The sequence below is a fragment of the Ornithodoros turicata genome, chromosome 2, assembly GCF_037126465.1.
Source record: "Ornithodoros turicata isolate Travis chromosome 2, ASM3712646v1, whole genome shotgun sequence".
Classification (NCBI taxonomy): Eukaryota; Metazoa; Arthropoda; class Arachnida; order Ixodida; family Argasidae; genus Ornithodoros; species Ornithodoros turicata.
In genome coordinates this window covers 89,187,819-89,205,806 of record NC_088202.1, presented here as the reverse complement: position 1 = coordinate 89,205,806, position 17,988 = coordinate 89,187,819, and the positions used below count along the sequence as shown (strand labels likewise).

General features: G+C 45.7%; 1 protein-coding gene across 1 annotated transcript in view; it reads left to right on the top strand.

The window, feature by feature from the left end:
- Positions 1-11,423: 11,423 nt before the first annotated feature.
- The window catches only part of LOC135385718 (acetylcholinesterase-1-like), a 48,232-nt gene continuing 41,667 nt past the window's right edge, over positions 11,424-17,988 (top strand). Inside the window, exon 1 of the mRNA XM_064615198.1 lies at positions 11,424-13,046. Within this exon, the coding sequence (XP_064471268.1) occupies positions 11,485-13,046 (1,562 nt within the window). The 5' untranslated portion in view covers positions 11,424-11,484. The remainder of the gene's footprint in view (positions 13,047-17,988) is intronic.

The window sequence follows — 17,988 nt, the reverse complement described above, 5'->3', positions numbered from 1 at the left end:
TAAAAAAAATTGCAATATTGTTACCTGTACACTAGATGGGTACAGCGTTACCTATGACGGGGTTACCTCTTTAAAAGTAACCAGATGCATCGTGTATTTAGAAGTAACACCGTTCCCGGGGCTCCGGGGCTGCACCCGCCCGTTCGTCACGTCCGTGCATGCATGCAGCAAATTGCATGCGGGCACACACGAAACACGACACGGGTGACATACCAAAATACAATGACCATGGGCTTTCCTGGGCACGTATTTTATTGTGAACATCAGGAAAACACAACCCAGCATTGGCAACGTCAGATAACGAAGATATCGTTTCTCAGTGTGGTGGCATATGTGAGACTATGTAGAATGAACACAGCTCCAAAGGGGCTTTGATGTGTTCACAGAATCGCGTGAAATATTGTGTTGTAAAATTGCAGGGGCGGCATGCATGCATACGGACCTTGTCCTCATTCTTGCTTGTTGCTGTGGGGACGGCGCCGCTTTCCCCACCATAAATATCTAAAATGGAATGGGCACTCCTTATTTATCGTTCTCACGTTGTTTGGGTACATCATTAATAGCAAAAGCAGACCTTAATTACACTTGTGCAAGCACGAGTAATGAATGCAAAAAATGTAGGTTCCTGATATGTTGGAAGACTAGGTGTTCGGTATCGTAGCGTCGTTTGCCGAAACGGGGGATTTTCCAATTAACGAGCTTCCATATTTGTACATGTAGCGGCAGTGATGAAACCAGCCACAGTATGGAGTTCACATTGAACTTCCTCAAGGCAAGGTGTAATGCAGCATAATTGTGAGGCCAGCGATACATGCACATAGAAAGAAGAGAGTACTGAAATGTTAACTTCCAACAAACACAGAAGGCAAAATATTTTGTGGATAGCAGGTCGTTATATGTAAGAAAATAAATACAATGGAAAACGTTACAGCTATGCCCTGTTTCCTCCTGTGGCTGCAAGTTCACGTCCTGAACATGTTCTTCACCACCTGAGGGAAATCAGTCGACATTAGTTTGCAGGCCCTTGACATATTAATTACCACCAGCCCACCCGCTCCTCCACTGCATGACTCATCGGAATGGGGATTTTAGGTTGCCTGGTAGATAAATTCATCTGAATGTAATTCAGTAGCAGATGTGATCAATTTCTTATTTTTTAACAGTTTACTGACTAGTCGGTGTTATTCACTGATTAATTGTCTTGACTTTCTTCATTGGTATAATTTGCGAGATGCTATCTAGTGGTCAGTTGTACTAGCAAACCACTGATAACAACCAATTAAGGCATCAATGTGGGCAACCATTCCGGTCAATTAACCACATCGACCAATCACAGTGGCTCAAGTCATCAGTCGACCCATTCACCACGAAGTCAGTGAAATTTAGGAAGGCAATCAGCCAGAAAATGACTGAGTCAATTCATCAACCAGCCAGTAAGACGACGAAATAACCTGTCATACGACCCTGAACAAGTCAAAATCAAGCCGTATCAAGAAGTAAAGAAAATAGTAATCGCCCACACACACACACCTGGGCATAAAGAAACGCAACCATAAAATTACTGTAGTGGTCAATCAGTTGCCTATTCATGAGGAACTCCATATCGCGCATCGTTTCATTAGTGGGTCGACTAGGCTTTAGTTTTTTAGCAATTAGCGCATACACCAAAATCGAATAAGTCCATCAGAAAAACAAAACGAAATAAAAAGTATAACCCCACGATAAGGGAACTAAATACTTCTCAGAACAATGTACTACGAAAAATCCAGTTTCTTTTCGTTGTAATTGCTACGGCACACAGACTATAGCGCTTATCACTCTTCTTCAACGCTGAATGGAAACAATTTGCTCGTAGTTAAATTTCATTACACAAAACCCAATGTCAAAATGGCTCTATAGGTATCGTATACCTTTCACCGTATGAAAGATGCTGGGACAAGAAGGCGACATGGAGAGATACAAAGTAAAGTCGATGTAGAGAGCAAAGCTGGCAAGAGAAAGCAGAATGCGCTAAGGCCGAGCCTTGACACTGCGACCAACAGCTTACACATGCGCGGACAGCACATCATGTATGACTTGCCATAAGACAGGAACCAACAGCGAATCTACTTAGAACGATCCTGATGAAATACGCACTTACCTATTTCACGTATCCTGTTATGTGAAACCGGGCTGTGCGCACAGTATTCATATTTTAGATGACGACTGCCTGACTCCACTATGTATTTCTTGCAGTCCTCGCACTCTTTGCATCTGCCTCTCGGCACTCCCCAGAAGTCCTCGTTTGTAAACATCATTTGGAAGCAGTTCACAACACATCTACAACCACGAGCGTGATTTAACTTGTCAGCCACAGAGGCGTCACATTTCAAAAGATGCAACCGACAAAACACGAGGACGCGATGTAGTGTCCCTTCTCGTGTGATACTGTAAACTGTTGCCAGATGAGCGACCAAAAGCGATCAAAAGCGGCTGTGATTGTTTGCGAACGCATTACGACGTAGAAGTAACGGACTCCCACTAGAAGTAACACGTACAAGTAACCAGGATAATACAGGGGTTTTCCCCACAGGTTACCTCTACCCCAGCTCTTCGAGACCCAATTTACTTCTAAAATTCGCAATTTCCTGTGTTACCTCTTCCTTTGAGTCGATGTTATATCTAAATACACGTAACAACGGTCTAAAAGTAACAATAGAAGTAACTCAGGCAAGAGAGTAGTGGGTACCTGTGACTCAGAGTCACTTAGTGACCCTGTAATGTGACCCCCTTTCTCGGGCTACTCCGAATATTTTGTGACGCGGTCATAATAACGAGAATAAACACATATGTTTGACCGTTCATTTGACAAAAATATCGGTCATTGTCGGATTAGCGGATTGTCATACTAACGAGGTGGATTTACATGGCGGCGAAACGGTTCCCAAGAACAATGGTCATAAAGTGAGCATGTCAGATTATCGGGGGTCATACTAACGAGGGTTCACTGTAATTAGTTTTGGTGAGTGCCAGATTAATGGCGAACTCGATTGGCAGAGCTGGATTTTTTGCTGCTTGATGGTGCGAAAATTGTTCCATTTGCGGAAGTATAGGGAGCTCAATCGCTTACACGTCTATCGCACCAACGAGGGGTGGGGCACTCGTCAACAAGGGCACGTGATACAGCATGTGCACGGCCAACGCGGCCTAGTTCCAGAAGGCCTGCTGAATGTCCCCTCTCGCTCCTTCGCACGTAGATATATAAAATCAGGATGTCAGTCAATCGCCGCACACGACTTCAAACAGAGGCTTACCAGAGGCGGCCATACGATATGATCCAAGGGGCAATACTTTTTGACCAACCAGTTCGAGGCCAAACGAGTCGAACAGAGCTGCAGCGAACAGGTGTGAGCGCGACGATTAATTAATTAATAATTGGGTGTTTACGTCGCGAGACAACTGGGATCATGAGCGACGCCACAGCGGTCGGTCTGTGGATTGGTTTTGCCCACCTGAGGGTTCTTTAACGTGCGATGAAAGCTCATCACACGGCACCCCGTATTTAACGTCCCTCGCGGAAGACGGCGTGTCTAAGCAACTTGTACCCTGCGTGAGCGCGACGAATGACATCGGCTATGTGGGAGAGGTTTTCCAAGATCATATTGTACCAGGAATTCCGAAGAACTCCATATTTCGAGGGATCCTGGGGTGACTATACGTGGCTATGTACACAGCATAATCAGACCAAACCAAGAGCAAAATATTCGGATTGCAGCGCCGTGCACTGCGAACACCACCCAGAGACAAAGCCTGATGGCTTGAGCGGCATGACGTAACAATTAAAGAGTCCGCCAATCACGACTGTGCTTTCAGCGGCCGTCGCTATGGAGACGAGCCACCATCAGCCGCATGGGTAGTCATCACTGGTAGCCACAGAAAATGTCTGTTTCGAAATCGTGATTGGCTGACATCTTGGCTGGCTGCGGCGATTGGCTGACTTTGCCTACCTGTCCCTGCGTGAGGTCGACAACGGCAAGCCCTATCACCACCACCACCACCACCACCACCACCTTGGCTGACTTTATATGCTTGCGTGCGAAGGAGTGAGAGGAGGCATTTAAACAGGCGTTCTGTATCTAGGTGGCGTTGGCACTGTGCGAGACCCGCTATGCACCCGCCGAGGGCAGGTGGCATTCCATTGGGGCGCAAATCCGTGCGTCACCACCGGGAGTAGGCTCTTGACGCACAGACGTCGTGGTGCAAAGTGTGCTCTCCCAATAGAATTTGACATAAATATTTATACTTGGACGCAATATATGTGATACTTATGATTTGTCTGTGGTAAGCTTGGGAGCTGATCCCAACTTGATACGTTTTCTACTGCTCGACATTGGCGTTCACTCCGGCAGGTACCTTACCGGGCGTCCGACAACGCCCATTTGCCCGGGTAAAAATGTGGAAGGGGCTTCATTATGAGTCAGTGTCTACGTTACCGGCACTGCATGAAAACTGGCATTGTATAGAATACGCAGCAATTGTATACAGGGTGTTTTTTTTTTTTAATTGTTTAGAGATTTTATAAATTGTGAGAACAGCATGGACGCCGTGTTTTGCGGTTGAGTTACACGGCCAGGCGGACATCTTCTCGAAGGGAGTACATAACTACTAGATGAGCATTTACACACTTTACCTGCAAATCTGCTCCAATTACCTTATTATACCTAAAATCCCGAAACGAACACGTATGTTGAAATATACAACGCCGAATTTCTGTATGCAAATAAGGCGAAACCTAAACCGCGCGCATCAGGAACAGGGTAGCGTGAAATCCACGTCAGAGGGCCACGTGCTTCCTTGCGATGGAGATGATTGGAGTAGGTGCTCATCTGCTGGCCCAGATAAGGCAGCGGCGACGACGACGAAGGTCTGCTCTCCTAAGCGCATGCGGTTCCCGTTTCGACTCATCTGCATAGCAAAATTTGGGGATGGATGTTTCAACGTACGTGCTCGTTTCATGATTTAAAAAAAAATTATTGAAAGAGATAAATAAAATGGTTTTCAACGAGGATTGTCTCTCGTTCTGCTATCTCACTTGTGCACGAAAGCTCCTAATTAAAAGTGAATTATATATGTTATGGTAATTAGCCCTCCGACAGTTATATACAGGAACGGGTAAGTAACTGACAAAAGTAACTAAGTTACAGATAGAGTTAGCCTACAAAAATAGTAACCGAGTTACAGTTACTCTTTTTGAAACGTAACTGAAGTTACAACTACTGTTACCACGTTAAAGTAACTTAGTTACTTTACAGTCACCTTCTAAGAAAAAAGACGAATAAATGTAACTAAAAAAATTTGTTTCAACACTTGTACAGCTTGGGACAACAGTGTACGGAACACCGGGGTGTCGCATTTCTCCACTGTAGCGACGGCCCAGCAGCAAACAGTAGCTGACACACACACTGAGAGATGAATACAATAGCCCGTCACCCGCTTCTCATTCGATATCTTCTTGACAGCTAGCGGGGGGCCGCTCCGATGAAGAAATACGCCAGTGCCGTGTTCCGTAAACGTTTGTCCCAAGCTGTACTCTCCTAGCATAGTTATATCATATTATAAACAGAGAATTTTTCATGGGTTTAACAGCACGCTGGAAGTTAAGCTGGAATCACGTGGGGGCGTATTTAAGTGAGAAAATTGCGCCGTAATACGCTCGGAGCAAAATTTCGCGCTGAGAACCGGTTTCAAGAGCATGCTCGAGCGCGTTAGGAGAATTTGATATTACACGCGGACGGCAGCGTAGTAATCACAGCGTGGCATGCGTAGCAGTTTCCGGTGCGCACCTCATTTGCCGCTGTATCCACGTGTTGATGGTTGCCATGGCAGGTCTCTCAAAAAATCTTGTAATACTTCAAGTATGGTGATCTAGAAAGACCATGCTTCTCGCCATACTTCACCACCAGCTCATAATTACTTCAAGATAATGAGGGGTGGACGGAGGGGGGTATTGGGATATTAGAGGTAAAGAATACGAAAACGTCTTATTGAAGACAGCCATGGGGGAAGAAACTGCAGCGACACTTGAATGTACTTGAATGCTCAGCGATCTGTGATAGCGGCGTCGTGTCTGCACCTGGCTGAACTGGTTCAACGTTTAACCTTATTCTTACTTCCTAATCGCTCCTTCTGGCACCGAAATCTCTTTGGTGTAGCCAATGTATTTTCTCTTTTCCTTTTTGTAAGTGTTTGATTACGTTTTGCGTTAGTGCATACTGTACACCTGCTATCATCAGTGCGTGACCCTTTATCCCGGCGAGACCTCTGTCTCACGCCATGCACTTTATCCATGCGGTTTGGCCCGCGCGTTTTCGCCCGTGCGTTTTACGCGTTGGCGGTCTTACGTCCTGAAATACTCAGCATGCGGTTAGTCTAGGCCAGGGTGTCAAACCGAAACGTTTTTCGTTCCGGTTTTCGTTCCGGTTACATCATAAACGATCCGGTACCGGTTCTGCTCCGGAGCAAAAAAATAACGGTTCATACCGGTTTTTAACCGGTTTCTCTTCTGCTGGGAATATTCATCCCCACAAAAAAAATAAATGTTACAAAATGTAAACCCGTTTATTCCACATACGTGGTATTTAATAGACAGATGTGAAATTGGTAGCTCCTGGTTCCTGTAGGTTACTGTCTGAATGAGCCTTCTCCTTTCTTGAAGCGCATGCTACAAACGGACTTGTTTGTCGTGATGTCATACGTAAAGTACTTTCTTGCTGGGTTGGAGCGATCGCGTCCCATCCGAATGTCTGTTGCTACTGTCTAGCCAGCAAGCACCACCGCACGAGTACGACGCAAATCGAGGAACACCTTCACTCACAAACGCGCTCGACGACTCCGTTATATTTGCTTCGTGTCCTGTCCACAAAAGAGTTGCCACATCGCACGGGCTTGCCCTCGCGTATACGTAAATGTATTCAACTTAGCTGCTCTCAAATAAGGGACGCGTTGCGCGACATTACCGATAAAGAAGCCGTTATGCAGCCCCCTTGGGTCGCTGTTTAGTTCAGGAGAGTTTGGGGGGATCAAATTAAAACGAACACTACGGCACATTGCCAGAAGATTCACATGTAGCTCTAAGTCTGTGTGCGTGCGCGAACGATAAACCATTACAAGGGGAGCCTAAGGGTCATAGTATACCAACATACATTCCACCGTAACCCTCGTATAGTATCCATGACATCAGAGCACACGACGTCTGTTTCATTCGCCTATCCGTAGTCCAAACCGGCGAAGCTTTTTCTTGGACCGAAAACCGTTACATATATTCTTCGGTTTCCCTCCTGAGCGAAAAAAAACGTATACGGTTTCGATTCCGTTCCGGTTCGCACCAAAATAGCGGTTTTTTTCGGTTTTCGGTTCCGGTTTTCGGTTCGCTCCGACACCCTGGTCTAGGCCATTCTGGCTGTATATGAGCTCACAAAATTTGTGGAATTCCAGGTTGGCAAAACCGGCAGGATATTTGAGGCGTCGAGAAAACGACGCTAGGCAAGTGATGCGTGGAAAATATTTCAATACCTGGGTAACTTAGCTACATTTACAGTTACATTAGTTACATTTTACAGTCGCTTTAGCCAAAAGCGGTAATAGATACAGTTACAAGGTGCTTTTGTAGAAAAGTAACTAGTTACTGCAAAAAGTAACAAGGAACAGTTACAAGTTACTTGTAACTTAGTTACTATCCAGGACTGGTTACGTGCTCTCTTCGAGAGCATGTTCGCATGAGTGATGTATACTAGTGATGCAAAAACATGGAATCTTTCGACATCGATTATTATCAACATCGTAAAAAATAATCGATAAAATCGATTAAAATATCGATAAATTATCGATGTATATATATATATATACATATATACATAGTTGTGGAAGGAAAAAGACGCGGACAACAGATTTTAGGGAAGTTAGAAACAATAGTTCATTTAATGGGCAGAAATTAAAAGTTGAATGAGAAACGGGGTCGACGTTTCCACAGTGGAGTCTTTTGTCCAGTATTCGACAGGACAAAAGATGCCCAGGGGGTTACAGATTGCTTAAATAGGTTTGGTGTGTGACGTCATCATCGGTACAAGGCACGCCACAGGCGGTTGTCGGTGAGTCAGGTACGGGAATATTCCAGAAGGTCAAGTCCGGGTGGTGAGGTCATTCTCCTTTGGTCCCTCTGGGTATTTGGGGAAAAACATTCCTGGGCAGGGTGAGTGCTGCTTCGGACTTTGCTGGAAAAACTTTTGTACTTCCCTCGACCTATATATATATATATATATATATATATATATAAAGAGGGGAAAAAGCCATTAAAGAAATAAGTAAATGACGCTAGACGTGTTTGACACACACACACACACACACATATATATATATATATATATATATATATATTTATCGATCTATCGGTATTTTGAAAAGAAATATCGATATATAGATATCTGAGAAGCTGTCACCCCATTAGTTGAACACCGGAAAAAGTTGCCCTTGTTTTATTGTCTTCCACGCGCATATTACCGCTGAGGCACGTGATGAAGACGCCATCAGGTAAAATATGTTCGTGTGATTTATCTAATTGGAAAACGTAGCAGCTCTCTACAAGTTTCACTTCACCGTACCTTTACATATTGTAGAAGTCGTTGTTTCCGCGTGGAAAATATTTTCGCGTTTTCGAACAAAGCTTGTTTGAGCAGCGATTCGCGAGAACTTAAGTTCGCGACACAGGTCTCCGGGAGTGCTTTGCTCTTGCATATCGTGCCGCCGTCAATACTCGGGCATATTTCAGCACGTACTAAGGCATCCGTTATTCACGGGGATGGCGGCGTTCTAGGCTAATCCCTTTCTTCTCCTCACAGACATGGGAGGAAAGGCCCTGTACAATGGCCTTTAGGGACCCTGCAGGAGGCCATAGTACTGGCCGTGTGCAGGTCAGCCAGTTCATTTTAGCAGTTCTCGTTCATTATCACTCAGGGCACTGAACAGTTCGGTTGAGTGTCGTATGTCGTATTATCGTATGTCGGATGTCGTATTATCATACAAGCTGGTTTTGAGAATGCGGGGAAAGGCATGTTAGGACTTCGTGGTATAGTGATATATATGGACCGTGCAATGCGTTTGTAGGAGTAACAAAACCGCGATCAATTTTCATTTCTTTACATCTTGCCTGATGGGATAAAACAATCTTTTGCAGCTTGCTTAAACTTCCTACGTACCATGGAGTAGAAAGGGTCAAGGTAGTCGCGGTATAGCGTCGAACGCCGCATGATTTTCGCCCTCACATGGCTAGAGTTATCCGCGGGAACTTAAATTCGCTATTTTGGAGGAATGCGCAAAAAACGCGAAAAATAATTATGCGCGTAAAAAACCACTTCTACAGTATTCATTTCATATAATTCATCTGCACTCTCTGACCTTGAAAATAGCGATCGAGACACCGCTCGGCTCGGCTCGAAAGACTGCCAAAAGCCTGGATTCCTGGGAAACGCCTTACGAATAAACAATTGGTTTGTCGACTCGTCGACTGTCTCGGCCTAGACGGCGCCGGCGATACAGAGGCTGCGTTCCAATACCTCGCGCCCGCGAAGCCGCCTGACTAGGCAGCTGAGTAGACCCCTTAGCTTGTCACTATTGGAACAGGCTTGCCTAGCCGAGGCACCTGTGGCGCCATCTCGTTGCCCACGCAAGAAATGCGTACGGCGCAGCAGGACTCTAATGCGCTAAGTTTGTAGGACATCGAGCATAAACTGTCACCTTCACAACTACAACTCTCTACGCAGTTTAAAAAAAAAACATACCACTATGTGCAACTTTACATTTAAAGCCAGCAAAAACAGCGGACACGCTGGTACCGTCAACGCGCGTCTCCATCTCGGCTGTCAGATGGTCAGGCGTATAACTAGACTGCATCGATGCGCACTAGGCGGTAGCCGACTGAATAGCGGACTTGGCGAGATTTGGAACGAGACTTAACATGGCGGCACTTCCGGTTAGACCGCTAGGCAGTCGACTAACCGGGGTATTGGAACGCAGCCAGAATGTGCCCCTTGTCATTGCCTCCTCAGTCAACATGGCGGATCGGCTTGACGGAACTTGCGATAAAAGTTGATGTTTACATACATGTATATGTAGTATGTTTTTCACACGAGATTCGATGTTCGCACTTGTCTGATTTTCTTCGTTATTTTTCCTCTTTCAAGTAGAAGCGTTTATCTTTGTATTTATTTCTTTTTGAATGAAAGCCGTGACGAGTGGTTAATCCAGAATCCCAAGCATTGAGGGTAGTCGCATGAGTTTATACAGTTACATCATATTACCTTAACGTATCATTACTGACATGTGTCTAAAGCTGAAATACTACGCCCCCCCCCCCCTGTAGGTGTGCGCAAGTAAAAAAGGTAGGTGTTGCCAAACATTAGGGGGTAAAGGGGGTCTGGATAAATCCCTGGCCGTAACTTCGTGTACGGAACTAAAATTGCTTTGCATATTTTATCGAATTGGGTTTTGGCAGTCTACATAATGCCTAGGCGTTGCATGAGTGCTTAGGAAAGGTATCAAATACAGTGCCAAGGAGCAAGCAAACAAAAAGCAGCACCATAGTCATTGCTCAGCCATATTATAAATATAGTGCAAGTGTACTTCTGTTATGCTCAGTGAGCCGACCACCGTGGCGTCTCATGAATCTTGTCTCACCGCAGTAACACCCCGAACTATGGTTAGCTGATCGCGCAATAAGCAACGGCGATATATCGCGTGTCGACTTTCAGTGGTCGCACGTCCCCTTCTTCCCCGCGTGGCCACATGCGGTGTCTACGCTTCTCACGTGCGTCCTCATGTGGAGCGGTCACGTGTACTGCCATCTGCTTCCGGCAACCGTTTCCACCCTTTTGTTTTCATGGTTCTGCAACAGGGTCAAATAGGTCGAACACCAACGTTTTTTCTTTAATACTAGGAGTACTAGTACAGGTTCAGTACGCGTACCGAGCTGTCCGGAATGATCTACTAAACGTGAACTATGGGAGCAATGAAACTCATTTAAGAGCTCGAAAGAAACAGCAAAGGCTAAATACATCCCAGAGCGTAATTGGTACCACATAGTGTGAAACATGACGGACATCGGGTACACGAAATGTTTTCACGTGCACGTTTCTGTAGAATTCCCCTATTAACGCGTACAAACATTAACGAGGCAACAAATATGCGATTATTGGCCCTTACTTAAGAGCGAGAATCCACCCGGAGGATAGAAAGGCCATCGGAAAAGCCAAGAAGTATCCTATTACGCCTCTAGATGAGAGAGCGGGGCAATTCTGAAGGTCACCTTCTCCCCCCTCTCCCTTGGGTAATCTGCTGCGGCATCATGGTTTGAACCGTTCCCTATAAAATAACCATCATGACTGCATTGGGCATCACAACTTGTTCGGTGCTTGACCAACCGTGTTCGAGTCCGTCAGCGAGACGGAACCAAGCATGAATCACCTTGCATTTGGAGTGCTCCTCGGCATCGCTCTTCTACCGTGTGACTATGCAGTGCCGTATGGAGGTCGTGCAATTGTTCAAACCAAGTCCGGACCAGTACTGGGAAAGCGATTCGAATACAAAGGCAAGGTAGTTGATGCCTTCTATGGCATACCCTTCGCCGAGCCTCCCATTGGAAAACTTCGCTTCCGAAAGCCCGAGCCCGTGCAACCGTGGAGCGGAACCTACGATGCAACTGAAAAGAAGTCACCGTGTCTTCAAATGTCAGTGTACGCTGGCAGGCACGGTTCCCCTGGTAACATCAACAACTCACATTCAGATGAAGACTGCCTTTACCTCAACGTGTGGCGTCCAGCGTCGTGTGAGGGAGGCTGCAAGGATCTTCCGGTGTTCATCTTTTTATTCGGCGGCTCTTTCGCCATAGGAGATGGAGGCTTTTTTATGTACGACGGATTAAACTTTGTCGCCTCCACTGACGTTGTGTACGTCACGCTCAACTACCGCCTAGGACTGTTTGGTTTTCTCTATGCTGGAACGGATGAGGCACCAGGGAATGTTGGGCTCTTCGATCAGCTCATGGCGCTCAAGTGGGTCAAAGACAATATCAAGAGCTTCGGTGGAAATCCTGAAGAAATAACCTTGGGCGGCCAGAGTGCAGGAGGTGTATCAGTAGGTTTTCACATGATGTCGCCTCTAAGTAAAGGGCTGTTTAAGAGGGCAATCCTGGAAAGTGGAACACCTCTGACGATTTCCGGAGCATTTCCGATAAATGGAATAGGACAATTGTTGTCACTCGCTAGCGTTTTTGATTGCTACAACGTGTCATGGAGCTCTCTCTTGCAAGTGAACAGTATGGTGAAATGCTTGCGGAAGATAGAGGGGAGAAAATTGTTGGACGAAGCAAGTTCGGCGCTTGGGTTCAAGTCTTTTCTTTTCTTCCCGAGGGTAGGCGGAGACTTTATCCCATTTAATCCCTCGGAAGATCGTTCCTATGCGTTGAACGCGGAAGAAGTTATTATTGGTGAGACAAGTAACGAAGGCGGATTCTTTGCCTACAGCATGTACCAGCGCTTCCATGGAGATACCTCGTACTTCGAAGACAATTTGAAAGTCGCTATGAGGGTGGCTTTGATGGGGTACCTTCACATGGACACCCGCAGTGCAAACACAGTAATCGAAGGGTATCTCGGTTCCAGAGAGCGTATCAGTCGGGAAGAGCTACAGCAAGTTGTAAGCGAAACTTTTGCGGACTTCTTTTTTTATTGCCCTGCTGACATTTTCTCCGACGTCCTGGAAGAACGCAGAATACCTGTGCACAGGTACCTGTTCGATTACAAGCCGCGGCACAGCGGCTTTGGTAACTTTTCGGACACCCCCGTGCACACAGAAGACATTCCCTTCTTCCGTGGTGTGCTTGAAACTGAAAAATCTGAGTTCCTGAAGTACAGCCTCGGGTCTGATGTGGAAGCGTTTCGAAACTTCACGATTACACCAGAAGAACTGACATTCAGTCAAGAGCTTGTGCAACTGTGGGCTTCATTCATGAAGAATGGGTAAGTGTTTCCAGACTATTTTCAAATTGCAAATGTAGAACGTAAGGGGTTTGCATTGTGACATGATAAGCTCGTGCCGGGATGACAAGAGCATTGCGAGGTAGCGATGTCCATATGACGTTTAGCCCGTGACGGCATTTTCCCGTTGGCTGCTGTCGCGCATAGTAAGTGGCAACGTCCTCCTGCGTGAGTACTTCAGATCTTGCATCATATGCGGCAGGCGGCGTACGTTGCAGGGTATGAATGACGTGAATTGAACTTATGGCAATGCCAAATGTGAAGGGGGGAGGGGAGCAGGACACGGAAAATCAAACAAATGTTCCTCAACAATTACGCTTGTCCATCTCCATATCTCCACATTTTTCTTTTTAATTCCAACTCCCTCTTACGCCTGTGGGGGATGTTATTAAAAAAGTATGCTCTCACGTTTTGCTTTCCTCGCTGCCGTTCCCTACGGAACGTCCCTTTGGTCTTGTAAAGGGGAAAGTCGAGAGTAATGTATTGCCGACACGAGACATCATATGTCGCCACATACTCTTACGAGTAGAAGGGAAGGGGAAGTTCCCCATCCGCAGTCTGCACTGCAGGTGCTTCGGACGAGAAGCAGGTAGCGAAACATGACCGGCAAGTGCGCGAGTGCCCAAGCGGGTACACATCTTCCGTCAACAACGCGCCCTTGGAAAACGATAGCATCTGTTTGCCGCCAATATTTGCATCCAGTTTTTCTTTTTATCTTGTGACCGTGTAAATACTCTGAAGGAAGGGGGGGGGGGGGGGTATATGCTTAATCACACAAGGGGAGATGTCAGCCAGGCAAGTGCCGGCGAAGGAAGGGATAATGCATGTGACAACGTGTTGCCAACTTGGCGTCTTCGCTGCGGAAATGATTTCATGTTGACCGTGGTAAATCTGGGCGCCACAGCGGCTCTCCTCCGCATCTGGTTATATGGTCCATGTGTCGCTACATTTCATGCTCATACACATGCAGTGTGGCGCGCAATACGAAAAATAATGGTCTCGAAATTATGCTCTCGTCCCTGGATCGAATCTTAGTTCCCGCCGTCTCAATTTGAGGTCGGCTCGTTCCGGAGCTGTTAACGTGATCTTAGATTTTCCTACTTTCTTTTCCATCTTTTTGTTATTATAAGCACGAGTTCAGTTAGCATATAGCTAGCGGAACATCTTTAGGCTTAGGCTTTTCTTCGAGCGGCTGTATGAGAGCAACAGAACGTCACCGTAACAACGGAGCCGGGTTGCTGTTCCTTTGTGTCGTGTCTCATGCGTCAGGGTGCACCTCCGGTGACTGAGTGCATGAGTATGAGTACCTTTCGCGAAGAGAATTGGAGGTAACCTGTTTCCAATTGATGGTGATGTGATAAAGAAAAAAATGGTGATGTGATAAAGAAAAAAATGGGGATGTAAGTTGCGACGAAGTCGAACTGGCTAGCTTTTCTGCAGCTTTTGCACAAAAGGCATAAGCTTTCGGGTAGAATCTGCACAAAAGCTTGTCATTAAAACTAGATGCTCCTAACCCTTTGAATTTTATTCTGACCACCGCCTCCGCGGGCTTAACGCAGTTATTGCATTTTGTCTCTTTAATGACATGGCGAGACAAATACATGCAGTCCTATAGGTACACTCCACTGGCTGGCTCAGTGGAGATGAGATTCAGATGGTTATCACGCGGTATACACACTTTCAGTTAATTTCCGATCAACATGAATTGGAAACGAACACGTTTTCAAGGCAAATTATACTGAATCGACAAGAGTGGACTGAGCACTGTCATTCTAGGAAGCAGGAAGAGCTAAGAATGAATGCCAATACGCAGTGTGTACTTCTTCCCTAGTGATTACTTTTTCCCCCTGTGGTAAACTGGCAATGACTCATATGCAGAAAACCGAAGCCCGCTTTTCCTGGCATGTGTTTGTAAGCAACAATTATCCTAAATGACGCTCGTGTACAGTTCATCAATTATCGAAGTTCCCATGACATAACAGCTCCCCTGAGTCTATAGGAAGTCATATTGAATAAAGCGCACCGTATCATTACCTCTCACTGAAATCAGGGCCCTGCAGTCATATTGACGTACGGGGAACTTCAGGGAATATCTATGGAAAAGAACGGGTGCGGTAGATGACTAAGAAACAAATTATCCAGGGTCGATAGGAATGAGTCTGGCCTATTTTACAGCGGTGCGCATTTGACACAGTCTTTACCAATAGCTGTCCCGCAAAGTGCATTTTTTAGGAGAGTGAGCACCAGCGGCGTTGGCGGTAGCCAATGTCGTACTGAAGACTGTGATGTAGTGGGTTCGAATCCTAACACCGGCTGTGCTGTCTGAGGTTTTCGCTGGGTTTTCAGAAAGCTTTCCAGACGAATGTCGGCACAGTTCCCCCTGAAGTCGGCCCAGGACGCATACTTACCCCCTGTCCCCCACTCCTTCCTGATGTCCTCTCTCCATCTGTCCACATCTGTAGGCCGCTCATAGCCACAGCTGCTCCGCGGCACTAACAAGGAATTACAAAAAAAAAACTGCTTAACTTAGTGTGAGAATTAAGACGGACTCATGTTAATCTTCTCAACAGTTATAGTGGTAGTTTACCAAAATGTACGCCAAGACAAGGTCGATGTGTCCGCAACTTGTTGAGGTTCACACACGAAGCACTCACATGCGTATGTTCTGCCAAACAAGGACAGGGACAGCACTAAGGTGGGCAAGATTTAAAAAAATGCCAAATGAGGAATTAAAAAAAAAGAAGAGAGTGCGTTGCGTTCCTCATAGGGTAAATAGAAACACTGCCAAAATATGTGAAAATATGTCTTCAGGGACAGGCTGAATTCTACCTTCCTTCGCCTACTTCTGCAGAATTCAATAACTGTTACTGGTACATTTTAATTGGGGTCTGACCTTTTCCCGTTAAACTCGATTCGTCCCGATTATCCTCCCCCCCCCCCCCCCATCACTTTCGGACCGATTCGGGTTAAACCCGATCTCGAATCAAGTATTATATTGTATCACTGCTTAGTAGAATCTGCGCTTACGCATGGTGTAATTCTTAGTTTATTGGAGTGCAACAATAAACTATACGTATATGCTAAGCACATTTAATACTACAACATGTGGTGCTTGTGACTATATACAGTCAGACCTCGTTTTATGAACCCTCGATATACGAACTCCCTCATCTTACGAACGGCTCCACAGGGAACCAAACTTTTTCCGTGTATTTTGACCTCGTTTTACGAACCCTCGATATCCGAACTATGAACGGATTATTAGGGAACGGACCCAAAGTAGCCAAGTCATTCTGACCTCGATATACGAACGGGCGTTATGAAGGACAGGCCAATGGACCGGAGGATAATGAAAGTTCCTCAGTACATACTGCCAAGGTCAAACATACAATGTCCCAACGCCACTAGGTTCCACAAACATGATTCACCATTTCCTGAAAGAATAATTCCGGCGTTTACAGCCGAACGGTTGTGAGTTTGGACCAGGTCTCCGAGATGGAAACATCTTGCCATTCCAAGAGAAGGCGTTCAGTCCTGACAGCCGGTGACAAGCGTGATATTTGCCGTTGGAAACAGTCTCATCCGCGCGCGATACGGTACTTTGAGGACCGGGTGGATGAGTCAAGTGTCAGACTTCTGTCATCTCTTCTAAACAGGATAGACCCTGCCGAAAGTATGGTGCAAAGCACAATTACGCAGTATTTTCAATAATAAAACTTATTCAAATCCATTTCCCGTGGTTTTGTGAGGTATTTGTGCACTGCACACCTCGGACCTCGATTTACGAATACCTCGATTTACGAACGATTTTCTGAGAAACGAAGGGTGTTCGTAAAGCGAGGTTTGACTGTAATTCGCAAAGAATGCATGTTTGACCAGTATGTGCACCTTTAACTGCGGGACGCCTGCCGGGCCGAAAAAAAAAAAAACGATGACACCCGAATGTATCAATAGCACACGATTTCACATTAAATTTCAGATTTAAAAATAGCACCCAGTTGGAACATGCTGAAACATTTCCGTAACAGACTTCAAATGTTTTATGTTCACGACGCACACACTATCAGTTATAGCGCGTTTTGATGTTTTGTTCCGTTTCGTACTGCTGAATTTTTGGTGTTTCAGACTGTATACGTAGTTGTGGTCGCCCAAAAACACTGCACTAAAGAACCTGCGAATAACCGTCAACCCTTCGTTGTCATTCAAATGAAAGTGGACGGCCTATGAATCAGCCGATGAAGTCGCAATCTAAAGTAAGATCAGCGCATCTGGCTGAACTATCGTCTCGCCCGTGTTGCTCTCGTTCAGATTGGAATCTCTATCACGTAGGCTACTCACCTTCGTCTGAAACAAGTTTAGAACGCTTAGATGACGACGAGGGGTGAAAGAATTACCCGGTTTGGTGGGAAACAAATTATTAGCATAAAGCAGTTTGCACGCTGTGATTTCCCATGACGATGTCATTGCCGCGTGCCGTTTACTCTTTTGAATCGTTTGCAGGATAACTTCCACTCTTGCATAACCACTCATACCACCGTTGGGCGATAATGATAAACTTACATTAGGTTAGGAGGCACCACGAGGGCGGGTTTTAGTATAGGGTCCTAAGTTTCCGGAGCTTTCGTTTGGCAAAAAATCGGTGGCTGTTCACCGGAATTTTCAATTTCTTGAAAATTCGGAGATTTTCGGAGGTTTCAAAAAATGAAGCGATACACGGAATGAATTGCCGCAGTTTCACTGAGAAATCAGAAGGGAGCAAAAAAGAAATAAGACGGCTCAATGACGCTACCACAAGTGACTCTGAGCGCAACACACTACACGGTCTTTCACAGCTAACCATATGTGTGTCTTCGTATATAGTTCGAATTGTTATTGGTATTCGTGGCATTCTTGTTACTCTCAATGAGAGTAACCCTGTCCAGGT